Raw genomic sequence first — 26,633 nt, 5'->3', positions numbered from 1 at the left:
GCTCATATTCAGCCAGCTGTCAATCAACACCCCCAGTTCTTTTTCCACTGGGCAGCTTTCCAGTCACTCATCCCCAAGCCTGTAGCGTTGCATGGGGTTGTTGTGACCAAAGTGTAGGACTCGGCCCTCGGCCTTGTTGAACCTCATAAAACTGGCCTTGGCCCATTGATCCAGCCTGTCCAGATCCCTCTGAAAAGCCTTCCTACCCTCAAGCAGACCAACACTCCCGCCCAACTTGGTGTCATCTGCAAACTTACTGAGGGAGCACTTGATTCCCTCCTCCAGAACATTGATAAAGATATTAAACAAGACTGGCCCCAAAACTGAGCCCTGGGGGACTCCGCTTGTGACTGGCCACCAACTGGATTTCACTCCATTCACCACAACCTTTGGGCCTGACCACCCAGACAGGCAGGTTTTTTTTTTGTCTGTAAATACCAGTAATCAGTGCTTGGGTTTTATTTACAGTAGAATAATTAGATAACCCTGCATACCCTGAGGATCTTAGCATCCTCACATGTAACGCTGAACATAATTGCTAGCGACAATCCTCTGAGGTGAGCATCGCAAGAGAAGACAATTTTATATATGATGGCATCCAGGAGTTTCAGATTGGTTCCCCATTGGATTAGTCAGTAAACAGCTAGACAGCAAGGCAAGGTTTATGTGATCATTTGGACAAGTACCAACAGACATAGAGAAGAGAGCAGGAGAAGGGATGCATTCTCATTCTTGCTTTACAGATGAGAAACGGAATAGCACAGCAAATTGAACAACCTGTCCAACAGCTCAGAGAAACTTATAGCAGAAGCCATGTATGAATGCTGATTCGTAGCATGGTAATCCAATACCAAACATAAATGATCTTTTCTTTTTAAAATCATGCACCATTTCCCTGGGTTGGAATCCCTGATCTCTTAGAAATCACAGGAAAATCCGTTCCTGAGGGGCTTCATCTCCCAAGATGTAATGTCTTCTGGGAGCAGAAAGGTTTCACTCTTCTCATACTTCATTTCTCTATTACTTACCATCTCATTCTGAAGCCCAGATTTTAGCCTCCACAAATATTGTAACATACAAAATCCCAATTAATTTTTCTTCTGATTTTATCTCTCCTTTTCTAGTCATTTTCACTAGCAGTCCTCTTTTCTCGCTTTCTGTGCCTCCCAGAAAACCGTCACCCACGGTGATTTAGGTATGTCAGTATTCTATAATGTATGCTAATTGAGTGAAATTCTGATATTATTGATCTATTCTCTAAATCGTTTTCTGCATTTTCAATCTAACTTGGGAAGATGAGAGATAATGAGTATATCCTGAATCAAAAACACTGAATGTTTAAAAGGTCAAATATTAGAGTAGAAAACATGTTGATTTTTATCCTGCAGAAGGTGATTTAACATTTAACAAACTGACAGTCAGATGAATAGGAGAAATGCACAAAAACCCCAGGATGTGCATAACCTATTTTTCTCCTGACTCAAATGCGTTAGTATGCCCCTCCCTCCCCCCACAGAGATAAGCTTATCTAAAATCCCAGATCAGAATACTTTTCAGCTTTCTGTAGGTATTTAAAGCCTAAAACTGACTCTCATGACCAGTACTTTCATAATTGGATGAATATCACTTAAGTATTTTGAGGCAATTCCACAAAGTATTCTTCTACAGCTTTCTGACGATCTTAATTTGACATTGACTCTTACTTATTTTTGTGCAAAGTATTCTTAGTATTCATATTTCAGAAATCTTGGAATAAAGGCTGATAATTGGACATCTCATGCTTTCCCCACCAAAACAAGAGAATTGAACTCAAGCTATGAACTCAAACATTTCATTAATTTCTGTGGCATTTAGCTAAGCTCCAAAACAGCACTGTGCCTATGCAAGTCACTCTTAAGTCTCTTTTCTAATCCCTCAAGTCATCTAGCTACCTCTGGATTAGCAGCTGGTGTTTAGAGGGCTCTCCATTTTAATTGCACGTATGTGAGGCCCTGGTGTTCAGAATGTCCATAGTTCACACACAAAGTATGCACAAAGAGTGTTGCAGCTGGAAGGAAGAACATTCCTCTTCCCAGGGCTGTAGTGGGGCAGGCGAGGTATCCATGCTGGCTCCTGTCCCACCACACAGCATCCTTTGATCACGGGGGTACACGAGCCCTGTCATCGTTTGGATTTCAAAGCCATTTCCCTCCTAAAAACTGCTTTGGGGCAGACCGAGACAAGAGAGCTTTCTGTCTCCTCCCTGCCCAGACAAAGCCACATCATTTCTGCTACCAGCTTTCACTGTGGAGACCACATGGATACGGATGCAGGCACCATGTTGTCAGAAGTAATGTATGAACTCTAAAAATTGCTGAGAGGGTGTCTTAATTAGATAGGCATGATTTAAAAAATGAAAATAAAACTCTTCACACATCTAATTTTTCATATACAATGCAAATTTCTACATATAAGTACAGACTAGTTTCTTGCTTCCTGAACCTGCGAAAATTAATAAGTGGCAAAAAGTAATTCTCACTCAGACTATTAATTTTACCTTTAACAGGATTTAGCAGTCTTTGAAAAAACTGATCAATTGCTTCACTGAAGGGATAGACATGGTTACAAAATATTCCCTTAAAATGGAATTAGTCTCCTTTAAAATATATATATTTTATATACTACTTATCATGCAGAACTCCACACTGTGAGTCTTCCAAGAAATTAATAACTTGGATTAAAGCGTTCTGTGAAAGTGAAGCATGTCTCCTAATACTGGATTTGGCATAGGAGTCTTGTGTTTAGCTTCAAAGTCTGTTTGATGGATTCCTTTTCAAGGTATCCTGTCAATTTATAAAACCAGTATGTTGAACCTAAACTACACATATGATTATTACAGAATTTATTATAAACAGATATGCTTATAGTAGTTTTAGATCCAGTAAAAAGATTGATATTTCTTTACATTCCTTTACTTTAAACCTACAGGATTGGAAACTTCTCATACTGAGATAATCACATAAAAGAATGGAAAAGTAGATTTTCAGGAAGTAAAAATGAAATACTGTTCTGTGCATTTAAACAATTTCAAAGTAAAAGTAATCATTGACATTGAAAAGTCTATATAAAAAAGCATGAATAGAAGAAAACTTACTAATCTAATTAGCTTATTTATTAGCTTATTCATTTCACTGGATGTAATCTAAATAAGGGGTATAAGCGGATTTCCGAAAGGGGTCTGACCTAATGGCACAAGCAAGACCTCAGTCTGATGTGCAAGCTGTGCACTGAATTACAGCAGCTATAGATCAGTATACTTTCAAGAAAGCATCTTTTTTGCTATTATGTAAACTGAGCCCAGCTTTATAGCAGGCGAGAACAAGCCATCTAAAAGATACCACCCTGCAAAACTACATTAGAACAAATAGCATCAGTAAGAAATTACCATTTCTATGATATTTTTGCAGCCCAGAGATATTACAGCATTTAAAAAAATCATTCAGACTTAATCTTGTGCAAGAAACCTCCCTGGAACTGAATGTGAGGAGAATCCACATTTCCAAAATGTTTTGATGCCACATAACCATATCTGAAGGTGTTATGCTGCACACAAACATAGTAAGAAAACTGCAAGAGAAGACATCTCCTAATCTCCTGGCATCAAGGAAAACTTCTCTAGTGTTAGGAGAAGTCAGATACACAACACTCCATCTCCTGAAGGTGTTGTTTTTCCAATTACAGCAGAGGAAATTGGAAACCAAACACGAAGGTGAACATTGCAGAGTGGACAAACTGAAATGTGATTCTTGAACAAGTGTAAAGCAGCATCTCTGCTACGCTCAGTGCACCACAAATAAGTTTTGGAGTAGAGGGAGGGGAAGAAAGAGTCACCATGAGATAATGATCTCTTTTACCCTCAAAATCTCTTCTTTTCTGCAACAACTAGCAGGGTGTGTTTATCCCTATCCCCTTGCAAAATCGTGCAGCTGAGGTGCATCCAAAACTCGGGGCTGAATCTCCATCTGGTATAAATCCTCTTCAGTTTAGTGGTGCTACGACAGCGTACCTCAGCCGAGATCCTCCCCCAGAGGATATAAGCTCTATCTGAAAAGGTAGAATAGCCAAGAAAAAGTTAAGCACTGCCCATCTGTGACATGACTCAGCAGGGGATTCGGGGAAAGGACATGTCCTCTGGGGAGCGCAGAGCTGCACCAGGCAAAAAGAAAGGCCTTCAGAGACTGCAGCCTGCTTTGGTCAGGGAAATAGCTCTTTGTGTATGACTCGCCAGGCTTTCGTGTTTGATTATCAGATTATGGTCTGATGCAGTGTCTGGAAATAGACTCAGGCATGGCACTGGGACTCTCCTGAGCTGCTGAGGGAGCACATCCATTGCTTTAGAGGCATTCAGCAGCACAGGGCAGCTCAGTGTAGAGATACCCTGTCTGGCTTTAAGCGAGACACCTTGGTACTTAAAGCAGCTTAAACTTGGTTACACAGAGCTCTGTGTGAGCTGATTTATTCCCCTCCTTGGCTGCTGGAGATGAAATAAGCGGAAAGCACTTGGGGTGTATTCATCAAATGCAGAATAGCTATGAACTGCTAATATGAAAATACCAAGTGCAGTCCTGGGAGGTATCAAGTAAAGATTTCAGCAAAGTGGGAAGTATTAATGCCATCATACAGTATGCTGGCCAGGACAATCAGAAGAGTGGAGTAAATTCTAATTATTCACATTCAAGAAGGACTGACTCAAACACAAGAGTGCTATTTAATGTGCTCCTACCTGCTAGGTGCAGACAGACCTAAATTCAGTCTACCCATACAATGTTTAAAAGGATCAGGGATGCTGTGAGACCTATTTTAAAAGGCTCTGGCTTTTGTACCAGCTTACTGCTGCTTTGCTGCCAACTACCTCAGAGGCCAGGAAATGTGTATGTATCTGCCTGGACCAGTGTCTGCAGGGTGACCAAGGAAACAGATATCTGACCTTACAAAAAAGGGGTATGAACAAACAAACCTGCTTTCAGCCTGAAAAATACAGGCCAAGGAGAGATTTGATTCTGAGCTTGTTCTAGCCATAAACACATATACAGCCTACCAAGAAGATCTGAAGGAAGTACCCCAAGAGGAAAGAATAGCTAAATTTAATTAATGGATAACACCAGCAGAAGAACAAAGATACATTAACTGGTCACAAATAACATCTGGAAATAGAGAAAGATTTCTCACCAAGCAAGACAGAGCAGAGAGAATTTGACAGGATAAACACATAGGTCGTCTTTTTTTTTTTTTTTTAAGAAGAAATTTGATAATTCTCTTGAAAGGGTTCCTATACACTGCCTGTGATAGCAGGTGACTAGATTTACTAAGGAGTGCCAGTTCTTTGTCAGATAAAGTATCACCACTTCAGTGATTCAGTTTGGAACACATCCTCCAATATTCGCCATTTATGCAGGGGAGACACAATAAAAAGAGAGGGTTCCTGCCAAGCAGTAACCAATCCTGCCAGGATGACCTAAATCTGTTGCCAAGTCAGATTTACCCTTCAAATTCAAACATGAGAGCTGCATCTGTAACTTACTCTACTTGCACTTCCTCTGTTGCTCAGCCTGAAAGAGGTCAGATCACAGCTTCAGGATTGCAATCAATGCTCCTGCATGAAAGGCAGCTTAATTTTATCTGTAAGATCAAAATGCTAAAGAATTGGCTAATAATTCTGCCTTGCACCTGAGGGGTTAAGTGATGAAATTGAAGTGTTTACACAATCTTGGTAAATTACCAAAATTTTGTGCTCTAAATATTCAGAATAGGAAGTATATAAAGAGCAAACAAATAAGCAAATGGGCATAATGGATGTCTCTCACAAATCTACATCCCTGAAAGAATTAATTTTCCAGGTAGATATCATAGAGACTGGATTTATTAAAGCTAGAAAAGAAGAGCCTAAGTTTTTTTGCTTTGGGATTTTGTTGTTGTTTTGTTGGGGCTTTGTGTTTTTCTTTAATACAACAGTCCTGTATTTATACTAATTCAACTAATCTAGAATACAGTTTACAAGTTTACATTAATAACTTTAAGAGCAACTTTATGATCTCACACAAGCCTGTGCCGTGACTTGCACTGAATGCACTGACTTAAACAGTCTTCATTTTAAAGAACTAATTGCTTCATACAGCAGATCAGTCCCAGCAGGGTGCACGCTATTGCTCAGCTTTCTCAGTGTGTTTTCTTCAGTCGCCACTTTGCTTCACTTGAAAAAAAGACGTGGGTGTATATTTGTGAAGGGAGCTACTCTACCATTGTCTTACAGTCATTTCAAACATTAATTACAGCATTTTACAGTTACAATAGGCCAATATGTGTCCTACAGTAAGTCTTGAAAACTCATATTTCTGAGCATAATTTCTAGGCATGGATAATAGGAAATTTTGAAGTTCATTGTTAGCCAACTTTGTCCTTTTTTTAGCAATCAGTTCAGAAGGACACTTAAACACTTCCGTAGCTTTAAGCAATTAACTCCATGTGTATTACACATTAATTATTGAACTGCCATGCTACTCAATACAATGGTTTAAGCAGAAGTTTTAAGCATCCTGCCAAGCAGAGGCCTGAAAGAGAGCGAATGACAACCACTTGTCCTTGTTAGATCTTGCTCAGTAGCAGCTCGAGCAATGATAACAGAATGCTTTGCAAGGCATTAATTTCTCGTTGAAGTCTGATTGAATCATGCAATGCAACTGTGAGCCTGTACCATGCTTTCCTAGAAGGCCCCTGAAATTTCTCCAGCCTACTTCACCGTCAAGGTTGAGAGCTGAGAGTCAGTCTCTCTCAACTGCCCTTATCTCAAGGGGAAAAAAAGAGACAGGAAAACCAAACCAACCCCCAAAGCAGCCCCCTTTCCAAACAATCAAAATCAACAAGCTGGCCCTAGGAAACAAAAGCAAATACGATCTCTCCTTTCAAACCCCCTTTTAAGCACTGCAGCAGGTCCTCCTCTTCAGATGGAAGGCTACAATATACCAACAGTGTCAGAAGCAGAGTTTGAAAGTGTCCACCCCTCTCCTCCTGGTTCAGAGAGAGAAGGTGCTTCCCTACATACAACTAGACACGTTTCCTACTGTGAACAGGGAAGATCGCATGATGCCCTGACCTTTCAGCTGAGTGGGAGGCAGGGAGGGTACTCATTTGGTACATGGAACGGGATTCAAGTCTCTGTAACAGAGACACAGGTACATGATACTTTTTCCAAGGTAAGTTATCTTGGTACATTTCCTTTTTCTCTGCATCATCTTCCAATATCCCCTGGAACTTCTGGAAATAACTAAACTGACTTATCTAAAGCATCCTGTCAGACATTAAAGGCTACTGTCACATACTAATCATACCCCAGCCACAGATGGGAAGACAACTGCTGTAGTTACCTCACTACCAAAAATATCTACAAACAAAAGTAAGGCCACATAAATAAACTGAGGCAATACATAAGTAAAGGTCCTAGAGAATTTTCCCTGACTCAAATTATTGAAAAAGCTGCAGGATCCTCCTAAAGGAGACTAGGGAGCCAGAACAAAGAACCTCACAAACATTTTTGAAGCAACAAGTTTTCATAAACAGCCTGAAGCAGCTAAAATAATGATCTTGCATAATGAGAAAGGAACAATTACAAAATTCTAGTCCCACAGGGAGCCTATTGTCTCATTAAAGTGTTCTGGAATTTCTATGACATTTAGAAACAAACTGGACAGGTTTCCCACTTGCTGAAAGTGGGAATGGGCCTTCTATCTATTAAAGCAACAGCACAAAAAATACCTCTTCCCATAGCGATTTCAGTGCCAGTTTTCTGTTTTATTAACTAAGAACTTTGTGAGAATGATTTGATTGAGGCTGTTAAATTTTTCAAAGGATTAACAGACAGATTATTAGAGCAGTTTAAAGAGTAACACAGACCCCTCTGCAATCTTTATGTCTAGTTAGTAGGAAGGAAAAAAATTCCTCGCATCTCCAGAGTGATATTTTACCTGTAAGACTTATCAAGCAATGGGAAAAGTCTTTCCTTTCCAATTCTAGCTACACATGCTCTTTCCTTACATGGAAGAACAGGCTGCATTGGGCACTTTCCCCTGTGACACAGTGATCAGCACCCTGTCTTGCAGGCCAGCCAGCCCTGTCTCCCTCTTACGTACAGTGACCCCCCCCAAATCATACACAGACCTTTATCAGTTATTGGCCAACTTGGCTGTTCTGCCTGCATCTCTGGTCTTTCCCTTGGAAACTCTGGTTTATTTAACTACTTAGCAGGTGATGGATCTGGTTTCTCCTTATTCTCCTGGCAGCCAACCAAGACCCATCCTTCCTTTAGCTTCTCTTAGCAAAGGTCCACAAGCAGCCACAGCAGAGGACCAGTCAAAAGCTGCTCACTGCGATAAAAGAGGAAGCCAGCGGCTCCTTACAGGAACAGCCCAGCACAGAGGCTGGGCACTAGTGAGGAAGAATACATGAGAGTTGGTAGAGCATTAACAGTGCTTCAGGAAGAGAAGGAAGTAGTAACAGAGGTGAGTGAGGTTAGAAAGAGGAAGAGAGAAAGAAATAAAGAAATTTTACAGGGACGCTTTACCTTAACGCAGAGGAGGAGTTCATTTTCTCTAGATACATGCATATGCACACAGATTGCTTTTGGGTGGTTTGCTAATTCTGTATGCTCAGCCTGGGTCTGTATAGTGTCAGCTGGGCAAATGCCCTTACAGCTAAAGCTGAGCCTTCAATTCCTGTAGAATATACAGTCCCCCTGAATGTGTGGCCTCGTGTTGCTTTAACAGTCCTAAATTCCACACAAAAAGATTTAATATTAAAGAACAATAAAGTCAGCCATAACGCTCTAGGTTGTACTGTGCCGAAGCATAATACGATTATAAATTCCATTCATTTAGAGAAGTATTCCAAGAGGATCATTTACTGCAAGTAGGATTATCGTTAGCTAAAAATACTTTGTACAGGGAACTCATGAATTTATTCCTTTGATTACAGCCTTCTTTTATATGAGAACCTGAAAGAAGGTCTAAGGGCACAGAATTAGGGATAAGGTGTTTGGAGCTGCCCACCAGATCTCAGTAGACAACAGAATATTAATTTAGCATAAATAAGGCGTAACAGGAAAACAGAAGAGGTACTCCTATTTGAAAGGCTGAGATCTGCTAATGTTATCCAGGCATAAAATCTGCCTTATGGAAAAGGACTGTGTCATTTCAAATGTAAACAAACTCCCCTGTCAGTATCTTAATATTTTGCACAAGCTTAAATATTTTCCAAAGGAGAGAGATTTTTCCTAAAAGATTGTTCAAGGAACTGGTAACACAAAATGCTGACTTTTTATTTCATTGTGTGGCCTGGTATTCCACCGAATTCATCCTACTGTTGCTTTGCCCATGCAACACAACGCCTCCTTACTAATAATCCAAACTATGACATGCAGCAGCCACCACTGACTCAGATTCAGCATTTGTATATTTTTCTCAGGGTTGGCATTATAATGCTTGTCATTGCTTTCAATCCTTCTACAACAAAGGAAAAAAAATCTTTCACAGAGAAAGCATCACACACACTCACACATGGTATTTGCAGGAGTATTCCAAGAGGGCCATTTACCGCAAGGAGGATTATGGTTACCTACAAATACCTTGTGCCAGGACTTGACCTATTTATTCCTTTCATTACAGCCTTCTTTTACACAGAAGTACAAGGTGCATAAGTTCAGGAAGTCAATGTTTGGGACATTTGCTCCTTGATCTCTGACAACCAGTTAGGGGTTTTTGAAGGGGTTTTTGGGTTGAGTTTCTTGTCAGAACATTTTTATTTCACCAAAAGCTCCTGCCAACCGTTCACATCAGTGTTTTTATGGGAAAACACATGCAGTTCCTCCCACCGCAATCCCTCACATAGGGAAGTCTGATATCGAATCAAACTGCAGGGTCTGGCTCATTTCAGAAGTCGAGATGCATCAAACTGCTTCAGTTACTTGGTGACAGGAAAGTAAGAAAAGTTCCAACTTACCACCCCACCTCCTGCCGAGTGAACCAGCACAGACATGCCTTCTCTTAGGTTAGCAACTTCAAAGAGCATCATGTAGGCAGTTACAAAGTTCATGGGAAACGCAGCAGCTTCAGAAAAACTCATGTCATCTGGGATCTTGTAGACAAATTCTACTGGGGTACATACTACTTCAGCCCATGCATTGTAGTTTACAAAAGCCATGACTCTGTCTCCAATCTATAAACAAGGAAGAAAACAACATTAAGGATATGGCTGCAACTCAGACTGTAGAGAGCAACTTGTAAGACCTGCAGCTCTCCTGTAGGTCACTGACTGACTGTGAAGATAATGGTGCTCCACATCTTTGGCAAAACAGCAGTTAAGCTGCTCAGCTTTGGGCTTTTACCATTTTTAATTGTGTTTAAAATGTTTAATTTAACAAAAATAGCCAAACAAAGTTAAAGCCACCTCTTTTTTGCTACACTGCTTCTCTGATGAAGCAGTCTTCCATTACCAGTAATACAGATCTTTTGCTAGATGGGGCTGTAAACAATGAAAACAGCATTCTTACTAATAACCAGGAACTCTGCTTACAGAAAAAAGAAAAAAGGAAAAAAGATTATGATGATATTGATGACATGCACGGAATAAACCAAATTACACCTAAGATAATTTTCACTTTGCCTTCTCAGTCTTCACACTAATTTAGAGCTACTTTTCCTCTCTGTGGATTGAGAAGGGGAGGCCTTGTACTCTGGTAGAGAGACCACCTGAAAGGGTTTGGAAACCACTCATTTAGAAGATAACACCATCTGTATCCACTCTATTTTATTAACTTAATAACTGATTCTACCAATACATTTCTGTGATTGTCACTTCTACAGCCACGTGTCAGAACAGAACTTGATCCTGCAACCTCAAATAGCCACCTTAAACATCAGAAATATACAGCTGGATTCGGAGGTACTACTAAGGCTACAAAATGAATTTGACAGGAATTAAAGAAGAAATTAAATATTCTCTTTGAATACAACATTTGTCTACTCAATTTCTTTGGAAAATATTATATAGTAGTGAAATGGTATTTCACTATGGCAAAATAAAAGATTTTGTTAATATTGGATACAGTTGGTTGCTCCTAAGAACATTTCAGAGGTCCAGGCACATCAAATTCATATGTTTGTATGATGGCCTTCATTGCAGCTTCAGGTTTTTAAAATGGAGATAGCAACTCCCCACAAACAGGAGGAATAATAACAAAGCAACTGAAGCTCTGAGGCTCCTGCAGGTGTACAACCAGACCTGGAAAGCAACATTCGCATAAAAGTAGAAATTGGTCTGCTAGGGAGACCCACAATGAGCAGACGTTTGGCCAATATATATTAAAATCTTCATAGGCATGACTCTTACAAACTCTCGATAATGGCTTGTCACCAGCAGCCCCTACGCATCTTTTATCTTGTCTTAGATCTCTTTGCTTTTCTATACTACACCAACAAAAATAGCATCCTTAACCATGAAAGGAGCTCTTCAGTGGAGCCACAGTATAAGTAACAAGGCATGAATAGCATGAAACTTCAGGACTTCATGTTTTAACTAAAACTAAATAAAATACCTTTGCTTATCTTGCATTCTACTAATACCCAACTAATGCTTTAGAAATACTACAGGTTATTGGACTATTTCAACTATATTCCACAGCAATGGAGTAAAGCACAACACTTACCTTCAGGCAAGTGTTTAGAGCATGAGCATATTTTGGTCTCCTAAGTGGTTGTCATCACTTTGGTTTTGGGATATTGCAGGTTTGCTAAAAGCTAAGGTGCAGTTCTGAAGGGTTTGTCTCTTTTAGAATGAGACTATTTCACCAAAATCTCTCCTCCTTTTGAAAAACACATTCAAATTAACAATGCCTCACTGGTAACCACCTTGTGGTTCCCTTTTGCTGTTAGAGAAGCTTCTAAAAATCTAAGGTCTGCTAGGATTAATTAGTGATGTTAATATGGCCTATATCCTTGCAAACAAACATAAATGATTACCAAAAAGAATGCAGAGAAGTCCCTCTTGGTGATTCCCAAGGGATTTCTTAGTAATAATAAATACCATATTTTACCACAAACACTGTCCAGAGCCTAGTCATCATGTCAGATTAGGCCTTAGCTCCTGAGAATCATCCCCACAACTACAGAGATCAGGCCTAATACATTTAAGCTCAGTAGAAATCAGCTTTTTCTTTTAATGGAAGAAGGAATAGGCATTACAGCATTGTTCCATAAAAAAAGGCTTTCTTTCAATGTAAAGTACGTTCTTACATATTGCTGTCAAAACAGACTGCCATTCAGTGCTGTCGTTTGTCATACGATAATGCAATCACAACAAATGAAGACAGTAAGTGTGTGGCAATATCTCAGGTGTAGTATCTCAGGTAGTACAGTCTAAGGGCCAGTAAGACACATTCTTCCAGAGCATGAAATGCCCACAACTTTAATGTGACTTGAACTGGAAGAGATCTACAAAGGGAAAGAAGGTCAGAAGATGTAGGGTGCAATCTTTGCCATTCCTACCATTGCTATGGACAGTGGTAACTGCATGTGTCAAGGAGACAACAAGCATCTGTCATGCTCCTATTCTGTGCAAGAAATCCATAAAGAAACTGACAGAATGTTCTTGCATCTTCCTCATGGTACGTTCTCCTGTTGATGGGTTCATACCTGTGCACAGCAGTCATTCTGAGTGTCAACCCTTCTTCTAGATCACTCAAACACTACCATGGCTATACAGATTACATGCAAAAAATAAAATACCATGGCTTGTTTCAATTTCAGGGAGTACACCAGAGCACAAGCATGTTCTATAGTCAGAATGAAGATATAACTTTAAAAGAGAGCCAGTACATTCAGTCAGGTGCAATGCTGTTCAGACAAGCACCATATGTCGTGGCCTCATCACGCCCTTTAAAAATAGCAAGAACTTTTAAACTGAGAATGCTGACCTAGAGCAGAGACTTTCTCTACTCCTTTCATAGAACATTCTTTGATATGGAATATAACTATAAAACACAGATACTAGAGTAGAACAACTGAAACAGTAGATTTTTTCATATAGCAGAGTTATTGTTCAGTTATTGCTTGTCAAAAACCACTGGAAGATGGTGACTTGTTTCAAGGCAGAGATGGGGCAGGAGGGGGAAGGTAGAGAAATGTCCTAAGAGCTCATCACTGAGACCCTACTAGAAACTAAATTGGCCATTATCCTCACTTAACTGAGGAATTTCACAGCTCTTCTAGAAGAGAAAAAATGTTACCTTTAAATAAAAATATTTTAGGTAATTGCCTTCTTAAGATCAAGGTACAATAAGAATTCAGAAAATGCAATTACTTGATGACATGACTGACTCAGCAAATAGCTAAGATAAGACTGACATGCATCAACTCAGTTTTTATTTCAAAATTTTTCTATCTACTTAGGAAATAAACTGCAAGATTGGAGGGAATATAGATGTTTAATATCAATAATGGAATAGGAGGTAGGACACAATGCTGTTTATATGTACTAAGAGATACGAAAGTGTACATAATGCCATCCAGTTATGAAAGCTTTATTATATACATTAACTATCTGTCATTTACGACTACTCTGTTAGGTGAAATAGATCCTTTTCCTGAATGATCAGAAAAAGTCATATACCCAGAATCAGGGTCCCAATTTTATCTGCGTCTCATGAATTCACATTGTTGTAAGAAGCAATGCTTACTGTAGATGGGGGTCTTGTTAACTCAAGATCAAAAGTTGGAACTAGAATCAGCAGCACATGAACTTTGAGGAACAGAGCAACAATGATAGCAAACATGGCCAAGAAAAGAAACGTAACAAGTTCATTTATTTTACTTTCTTAATGCACAGTCATGCTTTCCAGTTCCTATTTAGCCATCAGGATACGCTCATGGCACAAGTGACTTTTCAAGATGGATTTGAAGGAGATGACAGTGGTGGCTTTAGAAACTAATTCAAGAGGTCATTCTCATGCTTGGGAAGCAGCAAGGAAAAATTGCCCTTTCAAATCTCAACAGGGTAGCAAACGCTGCTGTCGCTGGCAGACCAGAAGGGATTGGGGACAACATGCTCAGTGAACTGGTGATTATTTAGTCTTGCTCTGAAAATAAAGAAAGTATTACCTCAAATCCTTTCACGCTATCTCCAAGAGCTTCTACAATTCCAGAGCATTCAAACCCAGGAACAAGCGGCGTCTTAGGAGGATTGTCAATATTCCCCTGTCGCACCATCAAATCAATAAAGTTCAAACCACTGTAAAACACAGGAAGAAAGTAAAATCGAGACTATTACCATAGATCAAAGCAGAGGATGAAAACTTGACCTGAGTGACGAGAAAGCCAGAAAACTTCAGGGCAGCATTAAAAAGCTGGGCTCCACAGCATAAGAGGGACCCCAGCAGACATTCACATTCTTCATGGGTGGAACAGACTGATTTTACACTGTGCTGTACAGGCCTTGGGCAGAAGAGTACATATGCAAGGCAGCCACATCTGTCATTAGCCCCAAAGCTTACAAGACTGTTTAGGAGTCACACGTAGAAATTCACAAAGGGCATTTAAAAATTCAATACAGTGAAACATTATGATTTCTATGAATGTATTACTAGCTGGCAACTAAACCCAGCTCAATTTAAGAAGAAAACCCCAAACCTCACACATTATAGATGTTTCGGGCCAAGAGCAACCTGGTGTAACTGTCCTAAACTCTGATGTGACTTCAGGAATGAATCTTGTGCTCATCCCAGGCAGAAGTCCAAACTTTGACATGAATTTATTAGTATCAGATAGGCTGTTTTAAAACTGTTCCTACTGTTCCTCTTGGACTACTTTTGTCCAGTTTTGCAAAGGTTATTTAGGTCTTTGGAGCCCTCAGGGTTGCTGCTCAGAAAAAAAAAAATACAGGTTTTCCCCTGTAGTCTCAGTTTTGCAAAAATCTTGAAGCATCTATGCTTTGTCTTTTATATGCTATCCAATTTTATTAAGTAAAATTTTGTTGTTTTCTAGGCAGCCACAAAAAAAACCAACCAGAAAAGGTACCATTTATCTACTACATGCATATGCTGATTACTGGCACAAATGCCATACAAGGTTAAAACTTCCAAAACTCCTAACCAGCTAAAATATGCTTTAGCATCAATCCATTGTTCCAAAACACAGCCCTGTATTTATTGTTAGCTGAAATTGCTGCATACTAACTCCCCCCACTCTATGAAGCTATGCACACAGCTAGTCCTACTCATGCACATGATACCAGCAACTGCTTAGATACATAAAACTACTGATGTGCACAAGTATTTATAAGATGGAGCTTTAGTCAGATACTAATCAAGAAACAAACAGATTGAACAGACCCAACAAACAAAAAGACAGAGTAGACACACAGCATAAGCACAAAGACAAGACAGCATTCATGAGATGCAGGTCACTGGCAGAAAAAAAAAGGAAATTCCATCAAATGTAAATATTTGTTATTGCGGTGGAAGGTTTAAAAGCAACCTGAACCCATAACTTTTCACTCTGCAAAAGCAAGATTATAGATTATTTTTGAAAAACATGACTTTGTCAAGCTAGCTTGACAAACTAAGGAGAAAAATGAAAAATATAAAAAAACAAACCAAAAAAACAGCCACAACACGCCCATACACAAAGCTTGTAAGATTAACTATATGAAAGGTTAGGAGGGGTTTGGCACCATTAAGTTGGGAGCTTTGAAATAATTTTGGAAAGGCCATTTCTTATCCAATGGCTAAGACCACCTCCTACATCACCACTATAATGTTGGTAATGAAAGAGAAATTCCAAGTAACAGAATGTCTGCAAGGCAGTCATCATTTGGGAGGGAAAAAAAACCCAAACCACCACACCACAAAACCAAAAACCCCACAACATACGTGGTGGCAACTGTTGTCTGTGTACATTAACTTCAGTGACGATCTTTTGAATACATCTTTCCACACTGTGAGCATTTTACAATAAGTTAACTTTCTACGTTCCTGCAAGAAAGGGCAGCTGGAGGCAGAACTGTGATGCGGAAGCCTGTGTAGGAACACGCATGATGACATCGTAACAAGCAGGCAACAAGCAGACAGATGGATATGGTAAAGACCATAGCCATTTGATAATGACATATAATTACAAACACATTATTGCAGCTCTTTCCAGAAACATTAATTCTTACGAAATCACTTGTCAGACAATTTTTGAAAGGGCACATATTCAGTTTTGCATCTAACAAAATACTAGCAATTCAGTTCTGTTCTAGTTCCATTTCTCTTTCGTCTGTCTTTATCCTCAATAAAAAGCAGCAATATTAAATAAAATAGAGTTCATCTCTACTACAATGAACTTGCAAGACTTGATACTAGAACAGGTGTGACAAGGAGAGAAAAAACACTACACAAGGTATGTAATACCAATTCACATGTTTTTAACATTTGGATTACTAGCTGGGACATAGAGTGTTGATCAACATTTCTAGTCACTTTCCAGAGAGTTTCTTCTTCATTCACTTCATCTTTAATCTCCTATATATCTATGTGTTGTCACATCCCTGTTACTCTCATACATGCATTTGTTTCCATTCTTCCCCACTTTCAAGTAAGGACAGATATAAGTTGTTTTATTTTACCTGCCAAATTTGAACAAGCCTTATCAACACCAACAGACCTGAAAATGCAATTACAATGTATGTTAAAAAGAGCAATTTTTTTTTCCTTTGAATAACCTGGAGGCCCCAAGGATTAATGGCTAGTTTAGTAACTACCTCCTAAGACACCCAACCTCATCAAGTCCTTCATTGAGATTCAACCTACAGCAGACACAGGAAAAGGCAAGTTTGGCTGCACAGAACATCACAAGAAAATATGTCTCATGAAGAGTGATAGTTTTAGAGAATAAGCACAATTTTTCTTGGATCAGTACAAACCAGCATAGCCTGTTCTGGTGTGTAGCCAGAGAAAGTGACTCCTGAACTTTAAGTAAGGGCATATGCAGAGGGAGAAGCATAAATGCAAAGTGATCCAGTGACAGAAGGTGCACAATTTCTTGCAGTCATTGTGTTTTTAATCCTAAATCAAGAGCTGGATGCAACTGAAGATAGGGAAGGATATGAATTACCAAGATCAATACATTGACATAGGGGTTCTGCAAGAACCTTTCTGTGAAAGAGCAGGGATATTGGTGTGAACTGCATAGACTGAATTACCTGTGCATTTCTGGAGGCAGAGTTTATCAAACATGGAAGTATCTTTGAATCTGACTTTCTAAGTCTACAGACCTCTGCCTGAACAGCAATTTTCAGGATCTTGAATATTATTTTCTATACTTGTGGTTTAGCTTTGCTGCATTTTTTTTTTTTTAAGTGTGGAAAGTCCTGCAGATAGAAAGCTGTATTCTAGACTTCTTTCACCATCAGACCAGCAACAGTTAGCTTGGTTCTCCTTGCTCTGTTCCATGTACTCGAGGATGCCCAATACCTTCCATTCCAAAATTTCAAATCATGCAGACCATCCTTCACACTTTGGTTTGGAGAGGTGCTGCTTTTGATCTGTTTTTCTTATTTCACTGTAAGACTCCACTGAAATTAATTACTGTAGTTAATGAAATGCAACACAGCAAATAAGAGGACCACCGAGTTTTACATTCTCAAAATTCTTTCCTCTCTTACCCCTGGCCAGCAAATTGCCTGACAATCTATTTTTTTAAAAAAGGTGGAAAGGTTTAAAATTATCAGATCTCATGCTTTTTATCCAGAAACACCCACAGCATATGAACAAAACTGCCTTTAAGAACAAAATTGATACACTATCCACTACTCTGCTATACTTTGGATCTCTTTCATTTGCTACCAGTTTTTTTAAAGTGCTGTTATCTCACAGTCACATAGTTGGAAGGCTCACTTCTGCCTCATTCCTCATCATGCACATGTATAGTAGCACAAGGAAGAAATAATTATAAAAGAGAAAAGAAAAATAAAGGGAGGTAGTTACAGGATGCCATTCCTCATGCGCACACCCTGTCTGAAATACTGCTTCGGTTTGTTCTAGCTACTTGTCTAATCTTTTAAGCAATACGCATCCTAGTGTTCTGCAGGCTGCAAATTACAATACAAACAAATACAGCAATTTCAACTGCTCCATCATTATCAATCAAAAATTATTTCAGGAAATATGCAGAAGTTGTGACTCAGCTTGGACATCGATGGCGGTTCCATTTCTTAGTCACTGAATGAGGCTAGCACATGACTCATCTCAGCTGACACATTTTCAATTGGATCATTGATATTCCAAACCTTCAAAAGAATTATTCATCTGGCTTAGTGCTAACAACAACATATCCTCCATCTCATCCATTTATAGTACCATTCTACAAAGTGTATACATATGATTCACTGGGGGACGAAACCAGTTGAATGTAGAGAACACATAGTATGTATCAGTAAAAAGTGCAAGTTCTATTTATCATATGTGCACACATTCTTCTTAAAATAAATATTATTTTTCTCCACAAGTTGATGGAGAAAAATAATCATCATCTATAATGATGGTCAACTGTAAAACCAATTCAACTAAAAACATTATATGTCATCAATATGTCTTACTAGAGCAGCCCATCTTTGGCATGTTCAGCACTGCATGCATTAACATGTGCATACTACACCGGGCAAAGCCAACAGACATTTTTCTCACTCGCTCTCCCAGACTAGACCGCAAGTCCATCATCATCCTGATCAATCTTCTGTATTTACAGACTCGGGTCAAGAAGATCGGCAAATCGATTTTGCCTTGTTTGGAAGCACACTTTGGTGACCTGATAACATTTCAGCCCTGTGGCCATTTCCAGCCAGGAATGACAAGCAGACACTATACAGCCTACAAGCTCCTCTGGCACTAAGGGAAGCTTCCAAACACACACAGTATTGTGCAACCTGGCAGTAACTATGAAGCTGCTGAGTGGCTCTACTGATGTCGAACAGCAAGTGGGCTACTCAGACAGCTCACTAGTGATAATGCAACCCTGGAAAGCAACTGTAGTTGCAGCAGGGCTGAATATTTCTATTTTACAACTGAGTGTTCTTTTGCAGGTAACTTGCTATTTGCAATACAATCATATCTACTGCTTCGATAAAAGTGGAATTCATACAGGTACTGGAAAGTGCTGTAAACCTCTCAGGCATTTAAGGGAATACATCCACATGCTCAGAACATTTTAAGTTTTGCATGTTAACTTTTGTTAACTCAATGGCTGGGGGGGGGGGGAAATCACTCTGAAAACAATACAGCCTATTCTCAAATGGAATTACAACCCTGCTTGATAGCAAAATGAGCTACCCAGCAGCTACTATGCTACCATTACATCTTATATTCACCTAGCATGGAATTTCTTGCATTTCCCATTGTGACTATTAGAGGAAAAAAAAATAAACAAATGAGAATGCAAAAAATCTCAGCCCTTCATTTATTAGTCCTCATTCAGACTGATGGATATCACTATTTTTCGTGGTCAACACCTTGGGGGGGGAGATACTCACATATATCACAAACCTCATGATCCCCATTAAGTGCAGGATGGAAAGCCCAGTGTCTGAACAGGCCAGGATGTTCAGCTACATCCTGCCAGGATGTTCCGAGATCTGAGACACATCCACTGGATACATTGTTCAAAACTAGCTCACTGCCCTGTACCAGTATAATTTTTAATGCAACTTTCTTCTAAAGTAAACAACTTGGCCTTCACCTTGGGATTTATCTTCTGGAAGCACCATGTTTTCACACAGCAGAAGAGGACAACAAAAGATAAATCCCTGCCTAGGCGAAATTAATTTGGTCTTCGGTACAGATCAAGTTGTGTAATAAGATCCTAATGTTGCTCCCGCTACTTAAAAAAAAAATAATCCTGTTTTCATGAAGGAACATGTGTACTGAGAACCAGCTATCTAGGAAGAACAGCCTGCTCCAATTGTCTGGGAAAAAAAAATAGCCTTCTAGGAAAGCTCGTTTAGGATGCTACCAGATTGCTAGCCACTTGTCAGCTGGGCACAGGAATTAAACGCTGGTAAGTTATCCTCAGCTCCAGCTACGCTGTTACACCAGCTCCAAAGGAAAATTATGATGACTGAAGTAAGTGCTTCCCAGGAGAAAAATAACAGCTAGTATCAGAAGGGAAAGGGACAGGTGCTGAGCAACACACGCAGGCTGGCATCCACGCTTCTCGGAAAGAAAACAACACACCCCGAAGGCAGTTGGCCAGGTTTTCCCCCCACTTCTCCCTGCTGGTACTCTGAAAAGCAATGACTATTTTTCCCCCTCGTAGCTGCTGCTGACAGCAGACAAACCCCCGGCTTTACTCCGTGCCCACCTTGCGCCAAGCGACTCGGAGCTCAGCCCGGACCCCGGGGTGGGTTTCCCAGGCGCTGCCGCGGGGAGCGGCCGGTACCTGGGCAGCGGGCGGGAGCTGCAGCGGCAGCTCGGAGCGGGGCTCCCCGCCGAGGGGGAAGCCACAAGTGAGGGAAGTTAGTGCAACAGCCGCCCGCCCGCCCCGGGCGGCTGCGGGGCTCACGCCCGCGCCCCGGCCCGCCGGGAGCCTCCGCCCGCCGCCCCCCGCGCCCAGGCCAGCCCCGCTGCGGGGCGAAGCCGCCAGCGCGGGGAGAGGCGGCGGGCGCGACGCGGGTGTGCGTGGGGGAGCCCCGCGGCCTCGCGCCCGCCTGAGGGGGGCCCGCCCCCCGCCCCCCCCCGCCCGCGGGGCTGCGGCCCCTCAACCGCCCCAGGGGGAAGGAGAGGGCGAGAGGCGATACTGGACCAGGCTTTGACGCGGATCTTCAGCTCCCCCTCCTGCGGCTCCGGCATGGCTTTCTTGGACACGCGGAGCTTGTTGAGCCCCCCGAAGGCGGACAGCACCACGGCCCTCATCTCCTTCGTGTCCCCGGCCCGCAGGCTGCCGGCGGCGCTGCCCTCGGCGGCTTCCTTGCCGCCCTCCTTCTCGATCATCTGCTCCGTCTCCTCCGCTCGCTGCGCTCCCTCCTTGGCCATGGCGGGGCTGCGGCGGCGCGGCTCCCGCCGGCTGCTCCTGTGCGAGGCGCGGTGCCGCCGTGTGGAATGGCCGCGGGCGCGGCGCGGAGCGGCACGGCGGTCGGTCGGTCGGTCCGCCCGCCCGCCGCAATGCACCGACTAGCTGCGCAGCGCCATCCGCCGCCCCGGCGCGGCGGGAGGCGGCCCCGCGGCGCCCCCCGCGGGTCCCGTGTCCTCGCCCGGCCGCCGGAGCGGGAGGAGGGGACCGCCGGCGTCGTCAGGGGAGCGCCCGGGGCCGCCGCCGTGCCGAAAATCGCACCTGGCGGCCGGGCGGGGCGGGGCGGGCCGGGCGTTCCCCTGAGGCGGCCTCGGGCGGGCCCCGCGCTCGCTCCTGCCTGAGGGGCTGCCGAGGCGGGGAGGCAGCCGGGCTCCTCTCCTCACAGCCTGCGGCCCAGAGCGGGAGCGAAGCGCCTGAAGCCGCAGGTAGGAGCCTGCGGCCGCGGCCCTACCTCTCACCCTTCTCCCCACGGAGCAGGAGTCCGGTGCTGGAGGTGCTTCCACACCCCTGCGAGGCAAAGCTGAAAAATCCCCCCCCGATACTTTCATCTTAGGCCTGGGCGCAGCCCAGAGCCCCCAGGGAGCTCGGTGTGCAAGCTGGGGCCTGGGGGAAGGTTGTCTCCACAGACCAGCCTCCCTCCAACCCCCTCGTCCCCTCCGTGCCCCACACTTAATGTCATCATGGCTTAATTTCCCACTCAAGGTGCCCAGGTCTTGATCATCACTGGGGAACCAGGTGTGCAAAGTTGCTCCTTACCCATTCCTTGTCCTGAAGCTGTTCTTGGGGCCAACTGAGTGAATACTCTTAGCGTCAGGAAAATCATGCAGGCGGGCAGTTGCCTCACAACTGACACATGCACTTGCAAGCAAGAGACCCAAGCCTGAACCTCTGCTGTAACGGACATTTAAGCCTTTATAGAACAGGTGTCTTCCTGGTGATCGATGCCGGTGTTTGCGGGTTTCTGCAGGGAGCTCAATCCTTTAATGTGAGCACAGGGTGTGCTGTAAGAGACCCACCAGCTGGAGCTTCCTGGGAGCAGCCTGGTTTGGGGGCCCTAACGAGGCTCAGGCATCAGCCACTTAGCTCTGTGTTAAGGAGGGTGGATGCCTGCAGCTTCACCTATGACAGCTGAACGTGGATTTGGGGGGAACTCTGGTTGTGAGTGCATGGGTGTCTAAATTTTGTCTTTTGAGTTCAGTATTAGATGCCTGCATCAGTTTGCTGGTGGCTTCTCAGTCTGAATAAATCCACTGCTTACATGCCTAAAACTATGCATGTATTTACAGAATTTCAAAATTCATTGCAGCGTGCTGTATGCATAGCGAGCGTTCCTGCAGACCTCTTTGCAGACACAGTTCTTCCATCATCCCCCCTGCAGCAGCTGAGGTCTTCTTAAGAAGTTTCAGGATCTTTCTGACTTGTGGTAGGGATTATCATCACCATCTATTTGGGCTGTGGATTTGTTGCAGTCTGAGTTCATCACTATTCCTTAATTTCACGATATGCATTTATTTCATCTCAGGTTATGTATTCAGTGTATTTTATTTAGAGGAAGCAAAAACACTTGGAAGTGTCTTAGCTATAACGAGTAATGGGGTAAAACATTTTCATTCACATTAACAAACAAAATGGAGGAACGGATTGAGGTTTTGTATTTCTTTGTACTTAGTACGTAACACTTGTTTTTTTTTCTGTGTAGTCTGTAAAAAGTTTGCAGACAAAGTATTTTTTAAAGCCCATTTCTGAGAATTTGTCATCTAAGCCTGTCATAAATGAAGCAGTAAACAAATACATGTTAGGAGCAAAGGAGAAGGAGTACTAGCCACAGGGAAGCTTCACTAGCTTCTTTATCTCAAGAAGTTCAAACAGATTTTATGGGAAGTGAAGTCTGATGCCTCAAACACCTCTTACGTTGTCCTTAAGATATGTTTTGGACAAAGATCCAAAACCAGCTCATTAACACCATCAAGAATTCTCTATGTGACGTAGTACAGCGATGCCATCCGCTTCATTTTATGTAACAGCTTGTGGAGGGATCTAACCATTTTAAAGGTCAGGAAGCTTTTTTCCCTCCCTTGCTCCCCTGGTATTACCATGAATATTCCCTTCCCTGTTCCCTACACTTGGCTAATTCAGTGCTGCAATAGGGAATATAAAGTTCTATCACTTTAGATCTGGCCATTTGAATGCATGACCAGGCAGGCAGCAGCTGAATAAAGAATAACATGCATTTGACTGCAAATGATTCACTCAGCTGGCGTCTTGTTACAGTTCTAACTCAAACGAATGGTAAAGTGCAGAATGACTGGGGAAAGTGAAGCAGATAGCATGTGTCAACTAAGTGACATCCAGAATAATGAGGAGGCCGTGGGGCAGCTCCCTTGCATCACTCCAGCGGTCTGAAACATCCGAAGAAGTGAATCTGGACCTTTAGACTGCATTTGTTTTGCATTGGTTTGTCCGCTACTGTAGTCCTGTTTTATGCTGATGGCTTGGGAGTTTTCTGATTTACCCCACCCATAATGATTCAAAGCTATTTATTTAAAGCTATTACTCCTTGATCCTGAAGCAAAAGTAATTTATCCTAAGTGAATTAACCATGTACTGTTTGCAAGTCGAAATGATTGAAGGATGGCCATTTTGTAGAAACATAATGTCTTGCTTATGTTAGAACCAGTACTTGCACACATCGGTTGTGGCAACTGAGGTAACACATAGCAGATATTTTTGCATAATCCTGATTCCATTATTTTGATTTAATTCATAACCACTTCTTTAAGAATATTAGATGGTGCAGTACAGAAGGTTACACTAAGATGTAAAAGCAGGATTTATTCTGACACTCTAGAAATTTTAAATTTCATTTCATTTTAAATTTAACCACTCTAGAAATAGGCTGTGGGATGGCCATTCATATCACTTAGGACTTCAATAAAAACATTCTAATGGTGGCTTTCCATTGACTTCAGTGGCCGGTGGATTAGGCCTGTAAAAGTGAAAACATAGGACTTGATTTGATGGGTGTAGTCAGGTAGTGACAACATTAATGAACAAGCTGTGAGAACCTGAACAAAAGGGAATTAAGAGTTCTTTGATCACCATCTTTATCTACTGGTCAAGTTGGTGTGATCTATTCTTTGCAATAGTGATTTTTTAAAATGCTATCTAGAAAAGAAGAGAAATGGAACAGTGTACTTGTGGATAAATGCTGGCACTTGCAGTCAACATCTCTTCCTAATTCAGATCCTTTATTTTCAGAACATAATCATTTATTCAGCAAAAAAAGAACCTATGTAAGGGACAAACCAGTCGTCTTCACAGATTTTGTTCAGAGGGTTCATGCCTGAATTTCATGGCGGGGAGCAGCCGTTCAGGATAAATCTAGTTGTAGTATTACCATACTTTGGGAGTAAGATAGCTGAAGGAATAGAAGTTGTTACTGGAAACACAGACCACATGGAAGGTCAATCAAAAACTGAAGTAGATGAGTTAAATGCAAGGTTTGAGTCTGTGTGGAGATGAAAAAAAACAAACTAAACAACCCTTGGACCTTTGTGGAATAGAACTATCCTATATTAGAAACCTATTATGTACTTTGTGTTAGATTTTTTTTGGAAGAAGAAGAACAAGGTTTGTGTTCAAGAAGGACTTGATGTCATTGTATCAGTTTCCCTTCTTACCAGGAACAACATTTAAGACCCTGAATAATGGCTAATCACTTTGCTCAAAGGAAGTAACAGATAGATGGCAAAACCAAACCCTCAGTTAGAATGGATAATATTGCAGTTTTTGTCTCAGTAGTTTTCTCTAGGGCATAAATCACATTTTGTCTTAAAGAATAAAGTATTAAAAATATTTTTAAGTTAAATGATGCATTCTTCTAATAGTTGTAAATAACATTAGTAAAATCATATTGATATACGTTCTGGCTGCTTTAATGCATAAACAAGGCAGCTGTTAATACGTTGTGTTCCAAAACACTGTTTTCTTTACAGTCTACTGTTAAAAAATTCTGTTTAGTGCAGGGACAGAAAACAAATCTTTAGGACTCTTTAACTTTTCAATCTTATTCAACATCTTCTCCCTACAGCTTTGTGTGGTATAAAGCATCCATATTGCTTGACATAAGATGCAATCCTATGCATTATGTTTTGAGAGCATGTTCAGAATACCTGTTCCAGCTGTTGTTATAACCTATAGTCCACAACATCTCTTAACAATAAGAAAATGGTTTTAGTGACTTTTTCCCCCTGTATCCGTGCACAGAATGTATTAACAAAGAAAGGCATTTCCAAAGGAATCTCTAAGAGTATAGGGTGCTAGATTTATTTGTTTGGGTTTTTTAAAAACAAAGGAGACCTCTATTTCCTAAGGTTAATTCACATTGAGATAATTGTTTTATTTTATTTTATCTTAGCCAGGGGCTTTCTCTTACAGGTGGAGCTATGCATGAATCATAGAAGCAATGAAGCAATTCTCTGGTTATAGTCACTGAAAAGAACTGTACATTTCCCTACAGTAGAGAGAAGTTTAAAGCTCCTCAGAATCCTCAGGAGTAATGAAAATGTGTTGCGTTTTAAATTAAAGAGGAAAAGAAATCAAAGCATTCACGCGGGATCTGGCAAGACCAATATATGACAGTTTGACTTATCCTATTGACTGCTCAGTTATTGTACTTCTTCATTATTTTACCATTTGGCTTGTATGGAAAGGGTGCTCAGATAATTCAGTGATGGATACAATAGAAATTGAATAAAGGGATCACACTATTGTTGATCAAGAAACAATACAATTTAAGAAAATTTAAATAGATTGTGAAATCTTTACCTCATGGTAATGATAGTTGTGAATAAACACAGATGGACCAAAATAATGCTTATTAACAAAGCTTCATTTATGTATTTATTTTTAGGGCCATACTATCCATTTGTTTGGCTAACTGAATACAATGATATAATGAAAAAAATACTGTTCAGTGTCTTTGCTTGCTGTCTGTACATTCTAACACTTCTGCTGTGTTTTCTGAAAGCTCCGAGTATTTTTTACACCAAAAAAATACTATTATATTATTTTTTAGTGTGAAATTGAAGCTATATGTTTCCTTTTTGGACTCAACTCTGAGAAATGAAGAAAAAAAAGGGCAGGAAACAATTACAGAGATGGATAGTAAATCACAATGGGCAAAGTTACAGGAGATGAGTACATTAGTACTGTCATTGCTTAAAAGCATCACTCAGGACATAAGCAGACTGGCTCTACTGTCCTGACTCCATCATATCAACTCTTTATGACTTGTTTCCCTCTTTGTAAAGCAGAGGTCAATCGTGTTTACCCCATATGAATAATGACTAGTAGTAATACACCCTTACAATTCACCTGTAGTACTGTGCAAGCACCAAGTACCCTTAGACTTTTTTAGGATATTACAATGCCATCCCTGAATTCCAGCAGGTTCAAGACATTATTCATACCTTGTTCTTTAAGGTAATTCATAGCAAAAGTGAAAAATAC

At 41.2% G+C, this 26,633-nt stretch overlaps 1 protein-coding gene across 1 annotated transcript in view; it reads right to left on the bottom strand.

Moving 5' to 3' along the window:
• VAT1L (vesicle amine transport 1 like) overlaps positions 1-21,085 on the bottom strand; it is a 62,074-nt gene extending 40,989 nt beyond the window's left edge. The window contains exons 1-3 of the mRNA XM_059825042.1: positions 20,856-21,085; positions 14,181-14,310; positions 10,027-10,242 (exon numbers count right to left, since the gene is read on the bottom strand). Coding sequence (XP_059681025.1) covers positions 10,027-10,242; positions 14,181-14,310; positions 20,856-21,085 — 576 coding nt within the window. The remainder of the gene's footprint in view (positions 1-10,026; positions 10,243-14,180; positions 14,311-20,855) is intronic.
• Between the last annotated feature and the right edge of the window lie 5,548 nt (positions 21,086-26,633).

Source organism: Gavia stellata, chromosome 15, assembly GCF_030936135.1.
Source record: "Gavia stellata isolate bGavSte3 chromosome 15, bGavSte3.hap2, whole genome shotgun sequence".
Classification (NCBI taxonomy): Eukaryota; Metazoa; Chordata; class Aves; order Gaviiformes; family Gaviidae; genus Gavia; species Gavia stellata.
This window is presented reverse-complemented; position numbering and strand designations above follow the sequence as displayed.